Source organism: Papaver somniferum, chromosome 3 (genome assembly GCF_003573695.1).
Source record: "Papaver somniferum cultivar HN1 chromosome 3, ASM357369v1, whole genome shotgun sequence".
NCBI lineage: Eukaryota > Viridiplantae > Streptophyta > Magnoliopsida > Ranunculales > Papaveraceae > Papaver > Papaver somniferum.
The window spans coordinates 180,959,927-180,980,883 of NC_039360.1; the positions used below are offsets into that span (position 1 = coordinate 180,959,927).

Sequence of the window (20,957 nt, forward strand, 5' to 3'; positions counted from 1 at the left end):
ATGGCAACGGAAAATATACCAAAAGCCCAGATCCATCTAGCAAATAAGGATCGGATATAATAGATCTAGTTCCTGCTTCACATGGGGGCATCTTTTCTAGTTGGAAATATCTCTACAGATATTGGGGGCGGCTAAAGTGACGCCTAGCATGGGGAAGACTAAGATGGAAGGAACGAACGCCTGGGGAGGTAAGTCTTCCCCGATTACATTATAAATCAAGTTTATAGTCACAATTGAGAAAACTTTTTTCATGTATTTATTAAAAGAATACGTGCAATGTCTTTCTATAAAAGAGGAATACAAATACAAAGTATTTTGGTTATCAAAGGAACAGTTGCAATGTCTTTCTAATAAAGAGAAAGACAGACGAAGTATTTGATTATTAAGGAAATAGTTGCAATGTTTTTCTATGGAAGAGAAAGACAAAGGCGAAGTATTTCGAATGTTATGGAAATAGCTACAATGCCTTTCTAATAAAGAGAAGAAGAAAAGGAAAGTGTTTCAATAAAAGCTAAAGCTAAAATTGGAGCAAAAGGAAAATATTAAAGATTGCATGTATTTATTAAAGAAATACGTGCAATGTCTTTCTACGAAAGAGAAGGACAAAGACGAAGTATTTCCATTGTTGAGGACATACTTGTAATGTCTTTCTATAAAAGAGAAAGACAAAGACTAAGTATTTCGATTGTTAAGGTAGCTGCAATGTCTTTCTAATAAAGAGAAAAGAAAAGTGTTTCAACAAAAGTTGAAGCTAGAGATGGAGCGAAAAGAGCGAAAGAAAAATATTAAAGAATATATGTATTCATTAAAGAAATATGTGCAATGTCTTTCTATAAAAGAGGAAGACAAAAACAAAGACGAAGTGATTTGATAGAAGTATTTCAAGAATAAGAGATTAAATGTTTCAATAATGATGAAACAAAAGGAGAAAACGAAAAGCGTTTAGTAAAGAAGATGGAGCGAAAGAAAGGAAATGTATGACGAAAAGCTAGAGACAGTCAACCTGTACACTAGAGATTGTCGTACACTCATTATTCGCAGACACACGAGCATAGAGTCGGCAAGTTCTAGGCCAGTACGGGAGCATATGGGCAATCAATGTTCCTAGCAAGATACGGGAGCAACCTGCATTCGAGGGAGGTATGTTCTCGAAGCCGAAGTTGAGTTATTAATCTAATCCAGACACTGAATTTTTATATGGATATTTTGATGGTTTTTCTATTAAAGAGATAAACTAGTTTAGTAAATTGAAGCGTTTTTCTATCAAAGAGAAAAACCAAGGAAATGAATATCCACGGAAAAACAGTTCTCGCAATATCCTACAAAAAATGCGAGTTAGGAAATGAAAGTTCTAATAAAAAGAACATCTGAAGGAAAAGACAAGAACTGAACTTACATGGCTTCAAGAATGTAACGTTCGAATATTTACAAGACAAACACGTAGGTCATAGGTTAGCTAAAGGAGGAGCAAGAGGACATCTCGTGTCCATGTGTTTGGTGCTTGAGGAGCAATGGCTTATGAGATGGTTAAGCATATTTTTGGTGCTTTGAATTATTAAGCCGAGCTTGGGGCGAATCCACACAACAAGATGGTCAAGGCCACTAACACAACTTTGGGCGGATTTGAACGAGCAACGCCAGTTAATTCATCTTTTGATTTTCTTAATTCTTCAACAAGTTGAGAATTAAGAGGGGGCGATGTTTGTACCACATTAAAATGGTGCACGTGCATGCCGCACAAGCTATTGCATAGCGGTGAAACACGGTTTATTAAAGAAACCAACTATGGCTTATTGAGGAAGCCCAAACCGGACTTATTAAGGAAACCATGTGGTTTATTAAAGAAACCAACTCTGGCTTATAGAGGAAGCCCAAACCTGACTTATTAAGGAAGCCCGGTGGTTTATTAAAGAAACCAACTCTGGCTTATTGAGGAATCCCAACCAGACTTATTAAGGAATCCCAGTGGTTTATTAAAGAAACCAACTCTGGCTTATTGAGGAAATCCAAACCGGACTTATTAAGGAAGCCCGGTGGTTTAAAGAAACCAACTTTGGCTTATTGAGGAAGCCCAACCAGACTTATTAAGGAAGCCCGGTGGTTTATTAAAGAAACCAACTCATGGCTTATTATGGAAGCCCAATTAGGTTTATTAGGTTTATTATGGAAGCCCAATTAGGTTTATTATAAAAATTAGTGGGTTTATTGAGGAAGCCCAAAATGGCTTATTATGGAAGCCGAATACAGTTTATTATGGGAACCCATCGGTTTATTGAGGAAACCCATATGACTTGTTATGGAAGCCCAAAACGGTTTATTATGGAAACCCGTGGGTTTATTGAGGAAACCCGCATGGCTTATTATGGAAACCCAATACGGTTTATTGTGGAAACCCGCGGGTTTATTGAGGAAACCCACATGGCTTATTATGGAAGCCCAATACGGTTTATTATGGAAACCCGTGGGGTTATTGAGGAAACCCACGTGGCTTATTATGGAAGCCCATTTTATCTTATTGTAGAAGCCCAAAGAACTTATTGTAGAAGTCATTTTGAGATTTACATAAATCTTGGAAGATAGACAAGGATCTTCCAAGATAGATACAAATCTTGAAGAGATAAATATGGATCTTTCAAGATAGATACAAATGTTGTGGGGATATATGCAAATCTTGTGAAGATAATAAGGATCTTCTAAGATATACTCAAATCCTATGAAGATAGACAAGGATCTTCTAGGATATACTAAAATCTTGTGAAGATAGACAAGGATCTTCAAAGATAAGTACAAATCTTAGTGGTTATTCTGGATAACTACAAATCTAGGGTTATTGTGGAACCAAATTAGGGTTTAGGCCTATAAATAGAGGCTAAAATCCAACTCAAAAGGTACACAATTTCTATTCATTTTCTCCACAACTTACTTGCATAGAACTCTTGTTGATTTTAGCATCGGAGTGTCTTTGCAGGTACCCCCAATCTAATCAACGGCGGCGATTCGATCATCATACACACATCTCGAAGATTGTTAGGATATTTAATTTTACACCAACAATGTGAACCATTAGATATGAAAAAGTAGGAATTAACGCTTAGTCCCATTTATGTTGGGCTTTAGACTGTTTAGTCATGTCCCTCAAACCCTAGTACTATGAGGTCCAAATTCACCAAATTCAGAACGGGTCAGTCCATTTTTTAACGATTCAGTCCAAATCGGTGTTTTACACTACCAATAATACCCATCAGTGAAATTTCTTCTTCATAATTCAGTTTCTTCTTTTTCATTTCAATCACAGAAACTACTCTCTCCTGAAGAACATCAAACCTTTTCATTTTCAACGCCTGAAACAACGCTCCCGTGAAAAACATATTCTCTTCTCAATGAAAGTTGAATCCCAAACATAAATCTGGGAATCAAACAAATAATCGGTTCGGTTCAATTTGATTCAACTTGAAAACCTAAATCGTTATCATCTATCATCGGTACCTTCTTTGACAATTAATCAGTCAGGGGAAAACTAGATAAGATTCAATTTCAATATTGAAGAGTTCATCCTTGAAAGCAATTGGAAAGATAAGTGTAATCTATTCTTATCATTTAAATCTGATCGCCACTATTAATTTATCGACTTCGGAATCGGTTTCTGAAAAAATAATTAGGATTTCAAAAACCTAATTAGTTCGGTTTCGGTTTCAATTTCTTATTCAGTTTATGAGTAAGATCATGTTGTTTGGGAAAATGTTGCTTATGTTTGTTTGTTTTTTCTTTAATCAGATTTTATTAGTAAATATAATTTTCTTCTGTTCACCATCCTCAAAAACCATCGCTCCTTTATGGGAGAATTCAAAGAAAGACAGAGAGTTATATGTCAGTGTGTCTACCCACGGTAGAGCTCATTGAATTACTGAAAATGTTTTACATGTTATTTTATTTTTTTGGTTTATTGTTGAAACGGTTCACCGTGAATACGTTGAAATGCTTAATGATTTCTGAAATATCCGTTGATTAGAACAGAACTCAAAATGCATTAAACTGCTTAGTAAATTTTCGTCATTATTGAATAGGATCATTGTGGTTACATTGTGCTTAATGAATTCTGAAATTATATATTGATCAGAGAAGAACCCATAATACATTTGCTGGCCATAGTTCACGATTCCTATTTAGGCACTAAGGCGGGAACTCAAAGCAAGGAGCACCATCAATTTGTAATTAGTGTGACCTTTCATTCCTTCAGTCTCTCCCCTTTATGGTTTAAGAGAATATGTAGCATTGGAAATGCTACGTATAAAGGTTTGTCACAAGCTCCACTAATCATCTTAAATAATGTTTTCCTGTTAGAGGGTGATGGACACGACATTCTTTGCGGAAGATGTGCATCTTTTGGCAAGGTAATATCTCATTTTTTTAGTGTTGTTACTTGGTATACATTTAATTTGCTTATATGGTCCTTGATATTTTTTGGTATGTTAATTTCTTTTCCAGTGCAAGCATAGACCAAGGGTTTTTGTATGGGAGATTAAGGAAGGAACTAATGAAGAAAATAAGCCACGAATTAACATGGGAAGCCGTCACTGCCATCCAGATAATGGGCGGGGGGAATTAGTTCATCCACGAGTTTGCTGGCACTCCCATAAACAAGTAAGTAATTGCCTTTGATTTAGTATAAATAATGCTAGTGATTGGTGTTTCTACTTTGCCTTCTAGCAGGAGTCCAAGTTGTGTATCAAAGTTTTGTTACTGAGTAATTGCCTTAGATCTTGCATAAATAATACTAGTGATTGGTAGTTTTGTTACTGAGTAATTGCCTTCTAGCAGGAGTCCTATAAAAAAATACTCCCATCATTTTTCCTAGTTCCTTATAGTGCAGCGCTAGCAGTATCATTTAACCAAATGAAATGACCATATTAGTATGTACATAATTATACACATGTTAATGGTTACTGTGTACATAGTTGTACACCTGTTGATTAATCGATACAGAGTTGCACACTTGTTGATTGATAATGTGTACATGATTGTACACATGCTGATTATTAATGGTACAAAAATATATTATACCCAGATGCACTTTGATATCAATCTTTCTTGTTTTTATGGATTTTATAACTATTTTCTGGATTTTCTAAATGATTTAGTTCTACCTGTTTTCTCGATTTTGTTCGTTCCTCATTTTTTAGGTATTAACATTTTACCATTGCATGGATAGACACTGTTAACGTTTTAGCTGCTTGAATTTGTTGACATATTTGATAAGAGAATTAATAAAAGTGGATGAATTAGCTCTAGCTACTTTCTGTATTTGTACATGTGTACGTAGTTGTACACCATTGTCCTGTCTCGTTTATAGGCATTACATTTTTTTACATTGAGTCTATGTTTTGCAGGTGATGGAGTTGCAACAAAGAAATGTGGAGTTATATTTGATCTCTCTTGCAATCTTGCAAGGTTACTTGAATTATGTACCAGTGGGATCCCTGAAGCATTCCTATCAGGCTCTGATATGAATCTTTGAAGGCCGATAGTTTGATAGTTTTCACAAATTCGCTAACTTCGTTAGGTGCTGATACTTGATACGCACCTGGGATCTTGTATTCCAGATAAGGAAGGTGATTTGCTGACACTAAGTTTAGCATTGGTGGTGCATTTCAGTCCATGTTATATTAGTTTTTCATAAAAATTGTCTAAAACTATTGGTTTTGGTGTTGTTTTTCCGTTTTCTGTGTCAAGGTATCAATACGAGCATTCAAGGAGTGCAATCATAAGGATGGAACAAGGTACGTGCCTATTCTTGTATGCCTAGGGCTATTGGGGAATGCGTGATGTACTTGTGCCCCGTGTTGAAGGTTTGCACTTGGCATGATAGTAAGTAGTCTCATGAAATGATGAAATGAAATAAAACTTGTTGCTTCTTATGATTTGTTTACAGCTATTTGGAACCTTCATAATATGTATTATGTTAGGTTCATTTTATTAGACAACGATAAAGATAGACGAAAATGGTTTCGATATGAAGAATTTTGGTAAATGCTCTGTCATAGTTAACAACAAAGAACTAAAATCTGGACAACGTCTAAAACATGATACGATTTGGAGGTTGAGGTAAGATACTTTCTCAAGTTGTCATCATTTCTTATTAGCAGTTATTACCATGATATCGTTTCTTATTACTCGCCTTTATGTTCCTTATGATTTCATATATTTTATCATTATCGCTAGTTTGATTTTCAGTGTGCACATAATTGTACACCTGTTTTCTGAATGTGTACATAATTGTACAGATGTTGATTTTTAGTGTGCACATAGTTGTACACCTATTGATTGTTAATGCGGATATAGTTGTACACCGGTTCATGGTTAATGCGCACAATCTCTTACTGTTGAGTTTAGAATTTTTAGGTCTTAATATTTTACAATCGATGTAGACATTGCTAGTGAACATCTTAGCTGGTCGAAAAATTTGATAAGAAATTTAATGAAAATGGATGAATCAGTTTCAGTTCTAGCTATTTTCTGGATTTCGCAAATGTGTACATAGTAGTACACCGTTGTCCTGCCTCATTTTTAGGTCATATCATTTTACAATTGCTAGGATGCAGACATTGTTAGTGATCGATGTCTTAGCCGCTCGAATATGTTGACAAATTTAATAAGAAGTTTAATAAAAATGGACGAATCGGTTTTAGCTATTTTCGGGATTTTGTAGATGTGTACATATTTGTACACCATTTTTTGTTCTCACTTTATGAATCATTTCTTAATTCGCTTTATGAAGATTATATTATTTTGCATCGAGCCCATGTCTTGTGTAGCTTATAGACAAAGTATGTATTGCAGGTGATGGATTGCAGCAATAAAATGCGGTATCCCCGAAGCATCCCTATCATGATCTGATATGAACCTTTGAAGGATGAGTGAGTTGAGCTGCCGATAACGTCGTCTAGATTTTTTTGGCTTTTGTAAGTCTTCTTTGATCTTTCCACTTTCTGAGTTTTAAACACCTCTACTTTGTTGTTATCACTGCCATACAATATAATTTCCACATTAAATTTCACGTAGTTGTTTTTGCTATGTACATTATTGTACATCGTTGTTTTTGTTCATAATTGTTTATGTGCACGTAGTTTTACACATGTTGGTCGATAATTTTCTTGGATATAGACTTGTATACATGGGTATACATGTTTTTGGTACACATATACACATGTTATTTGTTACTTTGCACATGTTGATTTTTTTTTATTGTTTATTTTCAGGAACTCATAAGCTTAAAATGGTAAAGCGCCCAAGCTTATAACAAGGTCTGCGGATGTTGATGGTTCAAATCCATTTGAGCTTCCGTGTTATGTTTATTGAATATGAATGGCGGTACTGGTTCTTAGATGGACGATTCAAGTTGTATGTGGTGTACAAACGGGTGCATGTTGTCTTGTCTTTGAATTTTTCTGGACTTTTGTAGATGAGTACATGTTTGTACATCAATGTGAACTAAGATTTTTTAAAAATGAGAATTATATAGTCATATGGGTATTCTTTTTGTAGCTCTCGGAAAGTGCTTTCCGAATATATAAAGTTTGCGAATTTTGGACATAACGGTTCCAAAGATAAAAGTTTTTAAATTTTTTTTATGTTATTTAAAATTGATGACATCATTATGAGTCACTTTGAACTAAACTGTAAATATTTGGACTAAATTGTAAATCATGAAGATTATATGTGTATTTTTCATATTTTAAATAATTTTTGGACTAAATTGTACCTAGTTGACTCGGTATGGACTAATCCGTACTTTTGATGTGTTTTTGGACTAAACCGTTTTCTCCCTATAAAAAATGTAACGGTTTTAGGATTTGCCAAAAGCTAAAATGTAACGGTTTTAGGATTTGCCAAAAGCTTTTGTCAAATAGTTTCGTTACCGGATCCTGACCCTTTGAAAAAAAAACAAATTTGTTTCTCATACGGTACACAATTAAGTGCCCAGTATCCACTACCTAAGGAGTGTACGAAAGACTTTAGGGTGAAAAGGGGCGAAGGAGTGCGACAATGGAGCCTAGTCTGAGCTAATTGGTAATCTATCCTCCATTTTGGAGTGAATCTACCCGTAGGATTGAGATATAGTTGGTTAAGGAGTGAACTCGTGTAAGGACCCAAATTTGGACTCTTGTGGGGGGTACCGCGGACCAGATGGTCTGGTACCGGAAACCCTTTTTCTTCACACAATCAGATCGGCATTTTCAGTGCATTTGAGTCGAGTAGGGCGGCCTAAAGCGCGCAGTCTTATGGTACGTACAGTATGCCCAAAATACAGAAGTATGCGACTTCACAAGCAAAGCCTCTCCATAGTCCCCCCATCACTACCTCGATAAAGATGTTTATTTGCTAGCATAGAAACAACAGTGAGCCCAGAATCATCTCAACAAAAGATATCGATTCATATTTTCACTATTTTCCAGTATAAATACTATCCTGGGGGGTTTTAACATAATCACCCAGTTAATACTGACTACGTTTATATGTTCAAACAACCAAAAATATGACAAAAGCTATTAACGTTTAAATACATATCTTAAGCGACACACATTTCTTTTCTTTTCTTTTTTTTACCTTTTCAGATCCTATCTCTATAATCTAATCTATCTCAAAAACCTCGTCAGACAACATTAATAGATGTCGACCGATTCCAGCCAAATTGATCAGCTTCTTTCCTGTATTCCAAAAATTGAACCCAAAAAAAAAGAAAAAAAATAAGAGAGATTGTCACACCCTCCCTTGACTAATGCTGTCCTTGTGTAACAGAGTCAACTTTTCAAACACCGCCGACTGAAAGTACCAGGTCCCATTAACGTTATACTGATCAAAACCACAAACATGTTTTTCTCTTCTACCATATCCGCTTCTGAAAAACACTCAGGAGGAGGGGAGATGTAAAACATAGAGACACAACCAACGTTGTACACAGAAGAGCAGAGTAGCAAAAGAAACTGAGGATGACATTCTACCAAAGGACACATCAGAAGGAGTGACTATTCATTGCCACAAATAGTTGGGACACACGGAGCAACACCAGCTGTTCCAATGACCGAGATCTAGAACTACTGTTCCTCTTTCTTCTATTTCTTATTAGTAGGTTTTAAGAAAACCTCTTACCTCCGGTATGTATTGTGCGAGGCAAAGAACCTGTAATCAGGGTGATCAACCTGCAAGAGCCTAAGCCAGTTGTCAGCACCTTGCAATAATGAGCTTGCTTGTTGACGTTCATATGATCCGTTTGGAGTCCAAACAGAACCCTTGAATTTGTACGATGCAAGTCCAAAGACTGGTAGTGTTAGTTTCGAGGAAGAATCAATTGCCCCGTTAAACTTGACAATACTTGAGCCAGGGAGGCCACTAGGTGTATCTGGCATAGAAAAACACGAAACGGGAACATGTCAAGATTGAGGGTACAATGAGGGCAAATACATATTTATATGTATATTATATATATATATGTGTGAGAGAGAGAGAGTTACTCCTCAAAGGTGTTGATAGGGAGTGGAAGGTTAAAAAGCACGCATCCAAATCCCGTAAAGTGGGTCCTGTGGGTATCCTATATATAGGATACCTGCATTGAAGAGCATTAACCACAGAGTTAAAAGAGATAAATTGGTATTGACTACTGCTAAACCAACATTAAAAATCCTTAAATAGGATAAAGAAAGTTTACCAAGCCACAGAAATCCAACTTGAAGATAGCAGATCGCAGCTCTTGTACGCCTTGAGCTCTGGGAATCGAGATGCAAGAACTGCTATCTACAGCAACCAAAGAAACAGAAGTTGTTATGATATACAGACGCATCATGAAACAGACTCAATTACCAAGTATGAATATTTTTAGGAACTTGCCTTATCAGCCAAGGGTTCTCGGCTGTATGGAGCTTCACGCTCTATGTATTGGAATATCAATTTCCCTGGAGGGATGCTAACCTCACCATCATCACTACATGTACCATTGAGAGGTTTATCCCTGAATGATCTCTGTACATCTGCTGGGTTCTGCTTCGTCCATAATTCATCTTGAAGATGTTTAGATTGTCTTTCCAAGTCACAATCACTGCCATCGCTACTCGTCTCCCTCGAAGATTCAGCATCACTTTCCTCACCAGGTCGACTGCCATAGTTCACAGTGTCAGAAAAAATTTAAACTGCAATTGTTATGTCTTTGGTGCCTTGAAAAACAAGTGACCAATGTCACACGGCAACTTCCAGGGTGAGAAAACACGAAGAAGGGAACCTTTATGTTTATATTATCTCTCACATAGTTACAAAAAATATGGAAAAGATTCCAATGACCTAAGACTCACTCAATGACTCAGGATCGTCGTTAATAGGTGCTACGTATCTGTTGTGAGGTCAACAATGTATCTCCCACTTTATCTCCGTCCTGTAAGTGGCCTTACCGGTGAGGCTGTCCCTCATACAACTCAATTATTATAAGTTTGTTTCTTGAGTAAGAAACAAATCATCATAATGTTATCATGAATAAAAGAACATAAATCAGCAACTCCTTAACATGGCAAATTTAATCGTATATAACATTGCAGCATATCATTTACATTTACAAGCAAAAAAAAAAAACAAATTAAATGCATTATAATATGAACGTGTACTTGTAACCTCTGAACACCAATGCATCTTACTCCTCAAAAACTCCACCATCACCCCAAAGCAACCAGATATTCCTCTACGACACCACCTTATATCTCTACTAACCATTGTATCCGTCAACTACAGCACTAGTCTTTCACTGTTTCAAACCGTACCTCCCATCATCCCTAAGCACCAGATATTCCTCTATATTATACACATTCCCACTAACTTAAGTACCACCAGAACTTCACGTTAACTCAACACATTCTACCAAAGTCACTCTATCCCCCACATCATAGACCATTTTCATAAAGAAGTACGTCCAACTAGAGCTAGTTCTTCCTCAAATAGTAAAAATTCAAATCTAATAAGCACTACATTATCTTTTATTCCACTTTTTGAAGACAACAAGCACTACATCATCAAAACAACAAGAAAAGTAGTAGTATTACCTTAACCCGGGAGATGGCTTTGAAGGGTCAACATAAAGCTGAATACCCGACAAGTATGGAACATAATATTGCACAACAGAATCACTTCCATTCAATACAAGAGGTACTCCTGCTCCATATGCACTCCATTCTTTAAATGACTCCCATAGATCTCCCAAGTTGAAATATGGATGTAAGCAATCCGTATCACTTGTTTTTAATGCCTTCATACTTGTCTGTGCCAAAATGAATAAAAATAAATAAAAATAGGACCCTTTGTTTATAAGATGAAAAAGATTGCTTCTTCATACTGAATAAAAAAATGTACCTTAGAGAAGGACTGAGTTGGAACAGAAGGAGTAACCGATTCGAGAAACCGTTCCAAGTTGGTTGAATTTATTAATGATTTTTTAGGTGGTGGCGGCGAAAATGAGGGTTTTGACGATGAAGATGGTGAAGAATCATCTGATTCTGTCCGGTTGTTAGGTGATTTTGTTCTCATCAACATCATCATTTGATTTTGATGATGAAACTGGTTTTGTTGTAATTGGTATTGTTCATGTTCTTGCTGTTGTTGTTGTAATAGCTGTTGTTGTTGATGTCTACGAATGGCAGGAGGATTATAGAATCGATCACCACTTCGACTACGAGCCATTGAAAATCTTCCTGAACCAGACATTGCTTTCTGAATTACCAGAGAAAATGGGATTTGTTTGATAAGCAGACAAAAGGGGATTGAAAACGACTGAATTTGAGAAAAAGGGTTATTTAAATTTATTTGTGTCTATTGTAAATTAGGGTTTTTTCCTAGGGTTTTTGAGATAATGAGATCTAATTAATGGTGGTATGAGGAAGAAGATGATGACTTTTGTTTCTTTGTTTATTTAAGTTTTGGGATTTCCTTAATAAAACGGTTTTTTCAGAGACTGATACTGATACATAAACCCCCACGAGGAAAAAAAAGACTGACAATTTTTTAAGAAAAACAACAAAAATTAGTGACCAGATTAGATATTTTTCTGTGACCCGAATTTCTTTTTAATACGGGGAATCCAAAGACGGTTTGGGGGGAAAGAAGCTCTTTGGTTAAGAAAAATGATGAATCTCTTGTAAATCCATGCGAAGGCGTAAAATAGCTAGGAAGAAGGAGATAAATTCTTGTTAGATGTGTACAATAGACAGATATTGGAGTCTTTATTTATAGGACTAGACACAAGGGCATCCCAGTATAAACGGGATTTGTTCTAGATATTCTTAACATAATTACATGTTTATAACACTCCTCCTGATGACATTGTGTCTAAGCTAATTACCTCGTTAAAACCTTGTCAGGAAATTCCAAAAGGACAAAACCTGATCGGATGGAAAATAGTACAATTGAGAAAACTTATAAAAGATTTGGACACGCAAATGTTGCCTCATTAAAACCTTGACAAGGAAAACCCAATGGGAAAAACCTTGATGAAGGAAAAAGAGTACAACATGATAGTTCAGTAAAATACCTTCTAATTTGATACTCCCCCTGATAAGTACTTTAGTTAAATCTTGGCTTGCAAATCTTCGAGTCGAGCCAATTTCGGTAAACGAATTTCTTGAATGTCAGAGATAACAATGCTTTTGTGAGAAATTTCCAAGTTGATGAAGTCTTCTTTTGTGTTAGTCTTCTAATGGTAGTGTTCTCGAGTCTTCACGCTTCTTTAAGTACATTGAGGCCTTACTTCTTGGATTCCTAGCTTGTCGGAGATGATTTGCAAAAGTAGTTGATGTAGTTTCTTCAACAAAATGCCAATATGCAGTTATAGTACCATAGGTGAGTAAAGTTTGTGATCATACCATATATGGATCATAATGATATCCAAATTCCTAAGGGTTCTTATGTTGATATGGTCTAACAAAACAGAATGACCTAGTTAATGGTGGGAATCCACCAAATAACCAAAATTATACAACTCCCCCTTGGATGACCACTATGTTGAATAAACTGCCTCACTAAAACCTTGCCAATAAAACCCAGTGAGAAAAAATTTGGACGAAGGAAAAAGAGCACAAATATCAACATTTTTGAAAGAAAATCAAACGTCAACGAGATGTTTCCTCGTTAAAACCTTGTCAGGAAAACCACATGGGATAAAACCTGAAATAAAGGGAAAAGAGTACAACTTTTGACGTAAATATGGATGCTAACCCAACTATATGAGTTTTACAAAAAAAAAACCCATCAAAATAATAACTCTAGTCTATTTCAAAGACGAGTTTAAGCTAGCATAATTCCAACTGCAGTTTTGAGAAAGGAAAAAAAATATATAGAATTCATGCTGCTAAAGTGTGGATTTTTGTGTTTTTAAGGACTCCTCAAGAGACCCATAAAGTTGATAGCATCAACTAATTAATCCGTATTTTTGGTTTTGTACCAAATTTTTAAAAACACATGAAGAATTGTTAACTTGACGTAATCAAGTCAAGTGGCTACCAGAATATAATTTGAATCCTACAAGGATTACAAATTTGAATATGTTCTCCGACCACATACGAGTCCTTCAAGGACTACCACTAGAGGTGTAAAACGTGTCGACCCAGCACAACACAGCCCAGCCCACGAAGTCACGTGCTTAGCGTGCTGCGTGCTGTGCTGGGTTGTGCCAGAGATTCAGACGTGTTGTGTTGTGCTAAATGGCGTGTCGTGCTGTGTTGTGCCAGAAAAATAAACGTGATGTGTCGTGTTGTGCTGTGCTAGCACACTTATTTTATGTTCTCCAAAATAAATATTTTTGAGATATTTTAGTTAGTACATGTATTATTACGGAAATAAATTAGCATAACGAAAATAAAATGTCAGAAATTGGCTAAAACAATGATTTTTTTGTGAAATATGCATCAAATGTGATGTATTGTGTAATATTTTATGCATGACATGGCGTGCTTTCTTCGCGTGTTGTGCTGTGTTGTGCCGTGTGCTGACATGTGCCGCGTGTTGTGCTGTGCCGCTGTGCCTATTTTTCTGGCACAGCACAACACATTAAACAAACGTGTTGTGCCCGTGTTGTGCCGTGCTGTGCTCGAATTTTAACGTGTTGTGCTGTGCCATAAACATGCTTGCCCGTCCCAATTTACACCTCTAACTACCACGTTAAATGTGTCTTATAAGAAGAACAATTGTTGAACCAATCCTAGGGTCTGATCAAAAAGAAAACCCTCAAATTGTTTTCACAACGAACGTATTTCTCGTATAACGCATTACGACTACACCAACCTGTAAGTAATAGGCTTGGAAATTTTAAGGTGTTAAGTCTTGGATCCAAAATTGCGTTAATCGAGAAATTATAATAATCCAATCTAATATGGATTACATGCCAACCAATCACATTTGTCGATATCCCTCTGCAGAGGTCGGGGTTCACAACCACCATCATTTATTATTTCAAAAGCTAATATAAACGAATATTCAACAATTTATAGCTTACTACATCCCACATAATTCCCAAATGTATGCATACTTTGAAAAAATCCAAAATTTACTGGTACCAGTGCTCAGGGGCGTTATAATCTCCTATTATTCAAATGAGGAGATATGAATTTTGAGAATGTGAATCATATTATCATAGACTCTGTTGGAGTGCATTTGTAGCTTATATAAAAATGCTACATGCTTGCTAGATGTGATTGGATTTGCCTTTTCAAACGGCATAATCTTATTGGAAAGCTAAATGAGATCTTTTCACGCCTATTTAATGGCAGCCTTTTTCAATTTGATAATGATAGGAGAGACATGATATAACCTTTAAGTTAATTACTGCCAACCTCTAATAGCATATAGTCTCCCCCTGATTTTGGCGGAAATTGTCATCTCATATACGAAAACAAGTTTCATAGAGTATTATCCGATTAAATCGAGATATATACTTGTTATAAAATATGTCTTTCGACATTAAAAATAAAAAAATATAGTCTTTTATTAAAAAATATGTCTTTCGACATACATATTTAATATCAACCATGGATTATGTGTGGAACCCAACATTAATTGGTACAAAAGCATATAAAATATGCGATCTCTCAAAATAAAAATAAAAAAATAGAATAAAATTATGAACACATTAGTTAGCAAAAGAAATTTATAGCAAGGTCAATCAAGTCGCTCAAGGAATAATTATATAGGCGAACAAGACAGGTGCACACCCTTTGATCTTTTGTGTCCTTACATATTCCAACTACAAGTGGAACTGTTTCAAATTTTGGAGATTTTCACCATGAAGAAAAATTGCTCAATATTCCTTAAGAATGCAACAATTTATATTCACGGGTATTTGCAATTAGTTTAAATCATAATAACAATATAGAAAAATCCGATTCCAATTGGTTTAAATGGTTCTTTTGATAAAAATAAAGAAACCATTATTGTTATTTTTTGTAGAGAAAAATCTACTTTTTGGTTGATTAAGATTTCTTAGAAAGAATAGAAATCAATAACCAATATTGGCTAAAAGTTCTTAGAATGCCAATTGTTACATCTCATTAAGGAGAATTGATGGGTAAAAACCAATATCAATTGGTTTGGACAATTAACAAAATTGTATCGACAAATAAAGGATATAGTCGTTTTTATCATCGCATATGGAAAATCCATCTTATATCTGACGGATGGTTTCTTGTAAATAAATGGAAACCAAAGATGAAAATCACATGATCTAAATCCAACGGATAAAGATACCAAACTGAATTGACCGTAAATTTTTCAACCATATACGTGATTAGTTGCCGCCATAAATTAATTAGACTGCGATACCACCAATTTTTGGTGATTACAATTTCCTTAAAAGAAATAGAAATTGTAAACCATCTTGCAATGGATTTTTTTCTTTCTCCATGAAAATAAATAAGAGAAGAAAGGATATTAAAAATATCCCGTAAATATATAGTAATGAAAAACGATAAATATATAACAAAAATAAAAATCAAAAACCGAAGTAGAGGTTTGTTGCTATAGTTTACCACAATCCCAGTCCAACTAATATATATAGGCCCATTAATATACGAGCATTGCATAGCCAAGAGCGTTCACGAATCACAAAAAAACACCGAATACCATCCAACCGAGATGAGTTGTGTAGTATACAGATCCATAAAGTGATTGTTCTTATCATCACTTCTTCGAGATTATTTTGCCTTGCACACCTAGAACAAAAGCCAATGGAAACTTAGTCATAATCCTATTAATAAATTAATGAAGGGAAAAAATCAATTTAAGGGGTTAGATATGGATCGTAATTAATCTTCTTTGCTCATATTGGTGGAGCACAACGTCTTGTAAATCTATACGAAGGCAAAAAATAGCGAGGAAGAAAGAGAGAGATTCTTATTAGATATGTACAATAGACAGACATTAGAGCCTCTATTTATAGGGCTAGATACAAGGGCATCACAGTAATAAACGGGATTTGCCTTAGATATTCTTAACATAATTACACGTTTATAACAGAATCCTATTATTGGGGCTTTGAAAGTCAATGGTCTTTTGGGGGCTTTTTTGGGTCATTAGTAGTAAATCTATAGCCCCTTATCCAACTATTTCAATAATTCCTAAAACACCCCAATGTGATTAGTGTTAATTATGGTGATTAGCCAAATTAATAATGATTAGTGCATTGATTAAGATTAATTATTCGACTAATTTTCTTTCATCAAAAATATTTTTCATCAATTTTTTTCTCTTTTTTTTGTGATCCAGGAAGATGATTTCGAAAAAAACAAAATTAATTTAAAACACTCGGGAGAACCTTATACTTGATTTCCAATAATAATTTTGTTGATAGAATACCAATAAAAAACAGAAAAAATCTGGGTTTTCTTGCAGTTACGGTTGAGAAATAATGTCGACCCAGTCGTGAATAATAATTTATGGCTCGAAATTAAAGATTTCCCAGCCGTAAATTATTTTCACGGCTGGGGTCGACAAGTACTCCCAACCGATTTTTTTTCTTCTATTTTTTGTAAGTATCAGAAACAGTTACGGCTAGGTTTTCCAAGCCGAAAGTTCAAGTTACGGCTGGGGAACCTAGCCGAAAGTAAGCATTTTCGACTGGGAAAACCTAACCGAAATTAGACCTATGTCTGTATTTTTTCAATGTGATTACCATAATAGCTTACGGCCAGAAAAACCTAGTCGTAGACACTTTTTTACGGTTGGGAGTTCTTACTTTCCCAACCGTACAGGTAGGCTCAGGGTTCACGGTTGGGAAACATGTATTTTCCCAACCGTAAAATAGGATTCACGGTTGGGAAAGTGTGAACTCCCAGCCGTTACAATTTCAGAAATTGTTTATTTTTTTCCTCAAATTAATCGAAATGAATTTTTAAGTCAACCAAAAGTAAAAGTAAATGGTGGGTTTTCTTAGTTTTGATTTTTTTCGTCATCTCCACGCGATGGAGAGGATGAAGAAGAAGATAAGAAGAAAATAATAGATTTTTTATGATCATCATCTTCATCGTGATGCGATGAAGAATCACGATGTGATGGAGAAGAAGAAGCAATAAAAGAAAAAAAAGATGAATTATAGATTGTTTTTTAATAATTTTTCATCATGATGAAACGAAGAAGAAAAGAAGATTTTTTATTTATTTTTAATAATAGTTAGATTATAATATGTTTATTGGAAAGGGTATATTAGTTAGATTCCCCTATCCATATTAGGATGTTAGGACTAAAAAAAGCCCCAAAAATCCGTGGACTTTAAAGCCCCACTAATAAGATTCAAGAAAATATTTGGATTTCTTGAGTTGGAATTTTTAATGATAATGTAATAGCAAATATTCGGAAGATGCAGGTGGCAGCATCTCAAGCTAAGATGAACCCAAAGACAGATAGGAAAGAGGCACAGGATAGGACTCATAGCCTCTGACCGCGATAAAAGAGATATCTACCACATCCGAGCTAAGGGAGACATGCGTAAAACATCAACAAGATCGAGGGTGCAGTTCAAATCGTAAGACAAGGCATTAAATGTTGTTGACAGAGCACGTGCAGAAGCAGAGAGGTCTAGTCATGGTGGGGCCAATGACAGAAGACTAACGGGATAGAAGCCTCGGGTCGGCAGAGCTCTTATGATTGAAGGAGAAGTCATTGGGACATATATTCATCGGCTGGTCAAGAAGATAAGCGATATACATCGGGAAGAACTATATGTAGCTACCTGAAAGGGTCATCAAAGTCTATAGGACAAATCAACACTGTAACCTTATTATACGAACACCTCTGCCTATAAATACACGTCGAAGTATTGAGGTTGAGGCAGAATTTGTTAAGTGAAAAGGCGAGGATAGTCATCGAGGGAAGTTATTCTTGTGTATTTACTTAGCACTTCCATAATTATATTCTTGTGAGAAGTAATAAAACCAATCTTTCACCCTGTAAACGTAGGTAATCATGCCGAACCACGTACATCTTTGCGTCTTTTGTATCTCTTAGCTTTCTTATCTTACTTGAATCTCAATGAATGTTAGATGTAGGATATTAGAATTTCTACAACTGCATTTTGGCAGCGACAAAGGGGACGAGTAACATCTTTTAGATAATTTTGGGGTACTTGTTGAGTCGAGAGAAAGATCTTAAAGCTCCAAACCATCTATGCTGCTAGTTGATGCTAGAGAAGGTCTCTCTTAGTTAGTGATGGAAATATGTTAATTATTTATAGAAATCGTTAAAATACTGATGTTTTCTTAAGGAAATAATGAAAAAAACTATATAATCGTTGGAAAGAATTTCAAAGCTCCTAAACATCTATGATGATTAGTAGAAGCTAGAAGAAATTCTCTACAAGGATCTTGATTAAACAAAACAACGAGGCTTAACAACTGTCTAGCATCGAATCTTACATCCTATCGAACCGACTTCTCAATAATCGAAGTTCCGAGAGATGTACAGCGAGATCTGGTGAGAATCCGGGAAGTCAAATTCTAAATGTTGATCTGAAAATGTCGTAGAAACTCGTGCTTAGATCTCACTGGATATAGTAAGACAAAGGTTATCAAAATAGTATAATTTTTGTAAACCCAAGAAAGCCAATGATAAATGGTTATAAGGAGACATGGTTATGTTTTCAAAACAATAGTTTGGTGCGTAACAAAAAACTCGAAGCCTTCCTAAGAATTAATCTTAGAGAAGGAAAAGACAAAGTGATATCAAAATGATTTCTGCTAAAGTGACTATTTATGGAAGACTCGAGTCACCTGACAAAGAGAATGTCAGGACAAATAGTGACTAATGTAGAGTGAAAGTACGCTACCTAATCATTTGTCTTATATGAAAAAGTTTTGGGAATCGTACAAATGAATTTGCTGACTTAAGCATGGCATATTGGAAAATTGGCACTAAAACAGGGTGAAGAAAAGAATGTTGCATTACAGTTCAAGGCTTTAATGAAAGATTGTTTTCGAGGGCGAGTACAAACAGGTCAATGAATATTGTTGTCGGGATACTTGAAGCCCCCACAACAATTGTTGGATTCAAAGCTTGTACGACCTTGATTCAACCAAGAACACACTGGTTTTGAAACTGATGATGCTTGTAAGAAAGAAAACAAAGAAAGTTGAGAGATTCTACTTCTTGAATGGAAAACAGTATCACTACTTATAGGGGATCCATGTCTATAGGAGATGCCTCTTCATTTCCAAAAGACATATAAGGTGTCTAATGGGAATGGTTGTATCTTTTGTGAACCATCACACCCATTAGAGGTGCCTCTTGATCTCCAACTAACATCCATTGTGTTTATTCAACACAGGACACTCCCCCGTCGTAGCGGCAAACCAAAAACGAAAACCATTTTATTTTCTATGTTATTGAAAATATCCAACAATCTCCCCCATTTTCAATAACCAAAAAACATGAAAATAAAATAAAATAAAGTAAAACTTATAAAACAGGAGTGGCTGCATCACTCAAGTGACTGCCTACGTACCTGAGTGGGATCAAGCCAGCGTAGTTCAAGGTAAGTTGAGACAAAGCATCATCGTGGAAACCAATACATAAATGATAGGTACCTTTTGGGTTTGAACCTCCACTTAGTGTAAGATATTCAAAGCTTTATCGAGGTCCAATGGTGAATTTAATCTTGAACCAAGTACCCCTTGTGATAAAGCCGGAACCTCCACACATATTGATTTCAGGAAGTAGTGTGTTCCGTAGCTCGCACATTAATGGCCCTGTGCTTTCTCCTGGATTCATGAGTCCTTTTCTGAGAACTATCTTATTCTCATAGGAAACGACCTGATTTCTAAATACTCATATAGGTAAGTCTCGAAGGTGTTTCTGCGAGACACCTTGTGATAAAAGTTAGACTTATTAAGGATTTTCATCCATCCCTAAGATCATGCAGAATCAGTACACTAGAAGGACAATGGGAAGTTTTAGTTTAGTGTACCACAACCACTGCAATAACTTGTTAGTACCACATTGAACTTAGTTTATCTTTTTCAAGATATAACATAAGTTGGGTTTCCATTATTGGTGATCAAACAGACCTGAGTCCCATCTCATTACACTTTATTGAATGCACATCCTTTGGTAGACACTTTGTGAAAGGGTCTGCCAAGTTCTTTTTCGATTCAATATAGTTTACTGCAACTACTCCCCTTTTGAGTAATTGTCTGACAATCTGATGTCTAAGACTAGCATGTCTTGACTTTCCATTATAAGTCTTGTTTGAGACCTTATAGATCGTAGCCTGACTGTCACAGTTAATCTTAACAGAGGGAGTTGGCTTCATCCATAATGGTATTTCTACTAGTAAATTTCTAAGCCATTCTGCCTCTTTATTTATTAATTACATCTACTCGTGCAATCAATTTTGACAACATTATTAAAATTATTCTTATTTGATTTTACAAAATAATTGTAACTTCTCT

At 35.5% G+C, this 20,957-nt stretch overlaps 1 protein-coding gene and 1 long non-coding RNA gene across 8 annotated transcripts; one reads left to right on the forward strand and one right to left on the reverse strand.

The window, feature by feature from the left end:
- Positions 1-3,281: 3,281 nt before the first annotated feature.
- LOC113358193 lies at positions 3,282-7,590 on the forward strand. 7 transcript variants are annotated; one of them, XR_003364252.1, is made up of 7 exons: positions 3,282-4,391; positions 4,486-4,641; positions 5,388-5,609; positions 5,731-5,865; positions 5,964-6,102; positions 6,838-6,959; positions 7,257-7,590. It is a non-coding gene; the product is annotated as an uncharacterized LOC113358193 (long non-coding RNA). The 7 variants fall into 7 exon arrangements; XR_003364255.1 differs by having other exon boundaries at positions 5,731-5,846; positions 5,930-6,102; XR_003364256.1 differs by having other exon boundaries at positions 5,731-5,846.
- An 807-nt stretch (positions 7,591-8,397) lies between these two features.
- LOC113358194 lies at positions 8,398-12,165 on the reverse strand. Its single transcript, XM_026601726.1, has 6 exons — positions 11,386-12,165; positions 11,079-11,293; positions 9,883-10,147; positions 9,704-9,789; positions 9,510-9,601; positions 8,398-9,397 (listed from the first exon to the last, which is right to left on the reverse strand). Exons 1-6 carry the CDS (start codon positions 11,734-11,736, stop codon positions 9,144-9,146), a joined length of 1,263 nt encoding a protein of 420 aa, XP_026457511.1. The 5' UTR covers positions 11,737-12,165; the 3' UTR covers positions 8,398-9,143.
- Between the last annotated feature and the right edge of the window lie 8,792 nt (positions 12,166-20,957).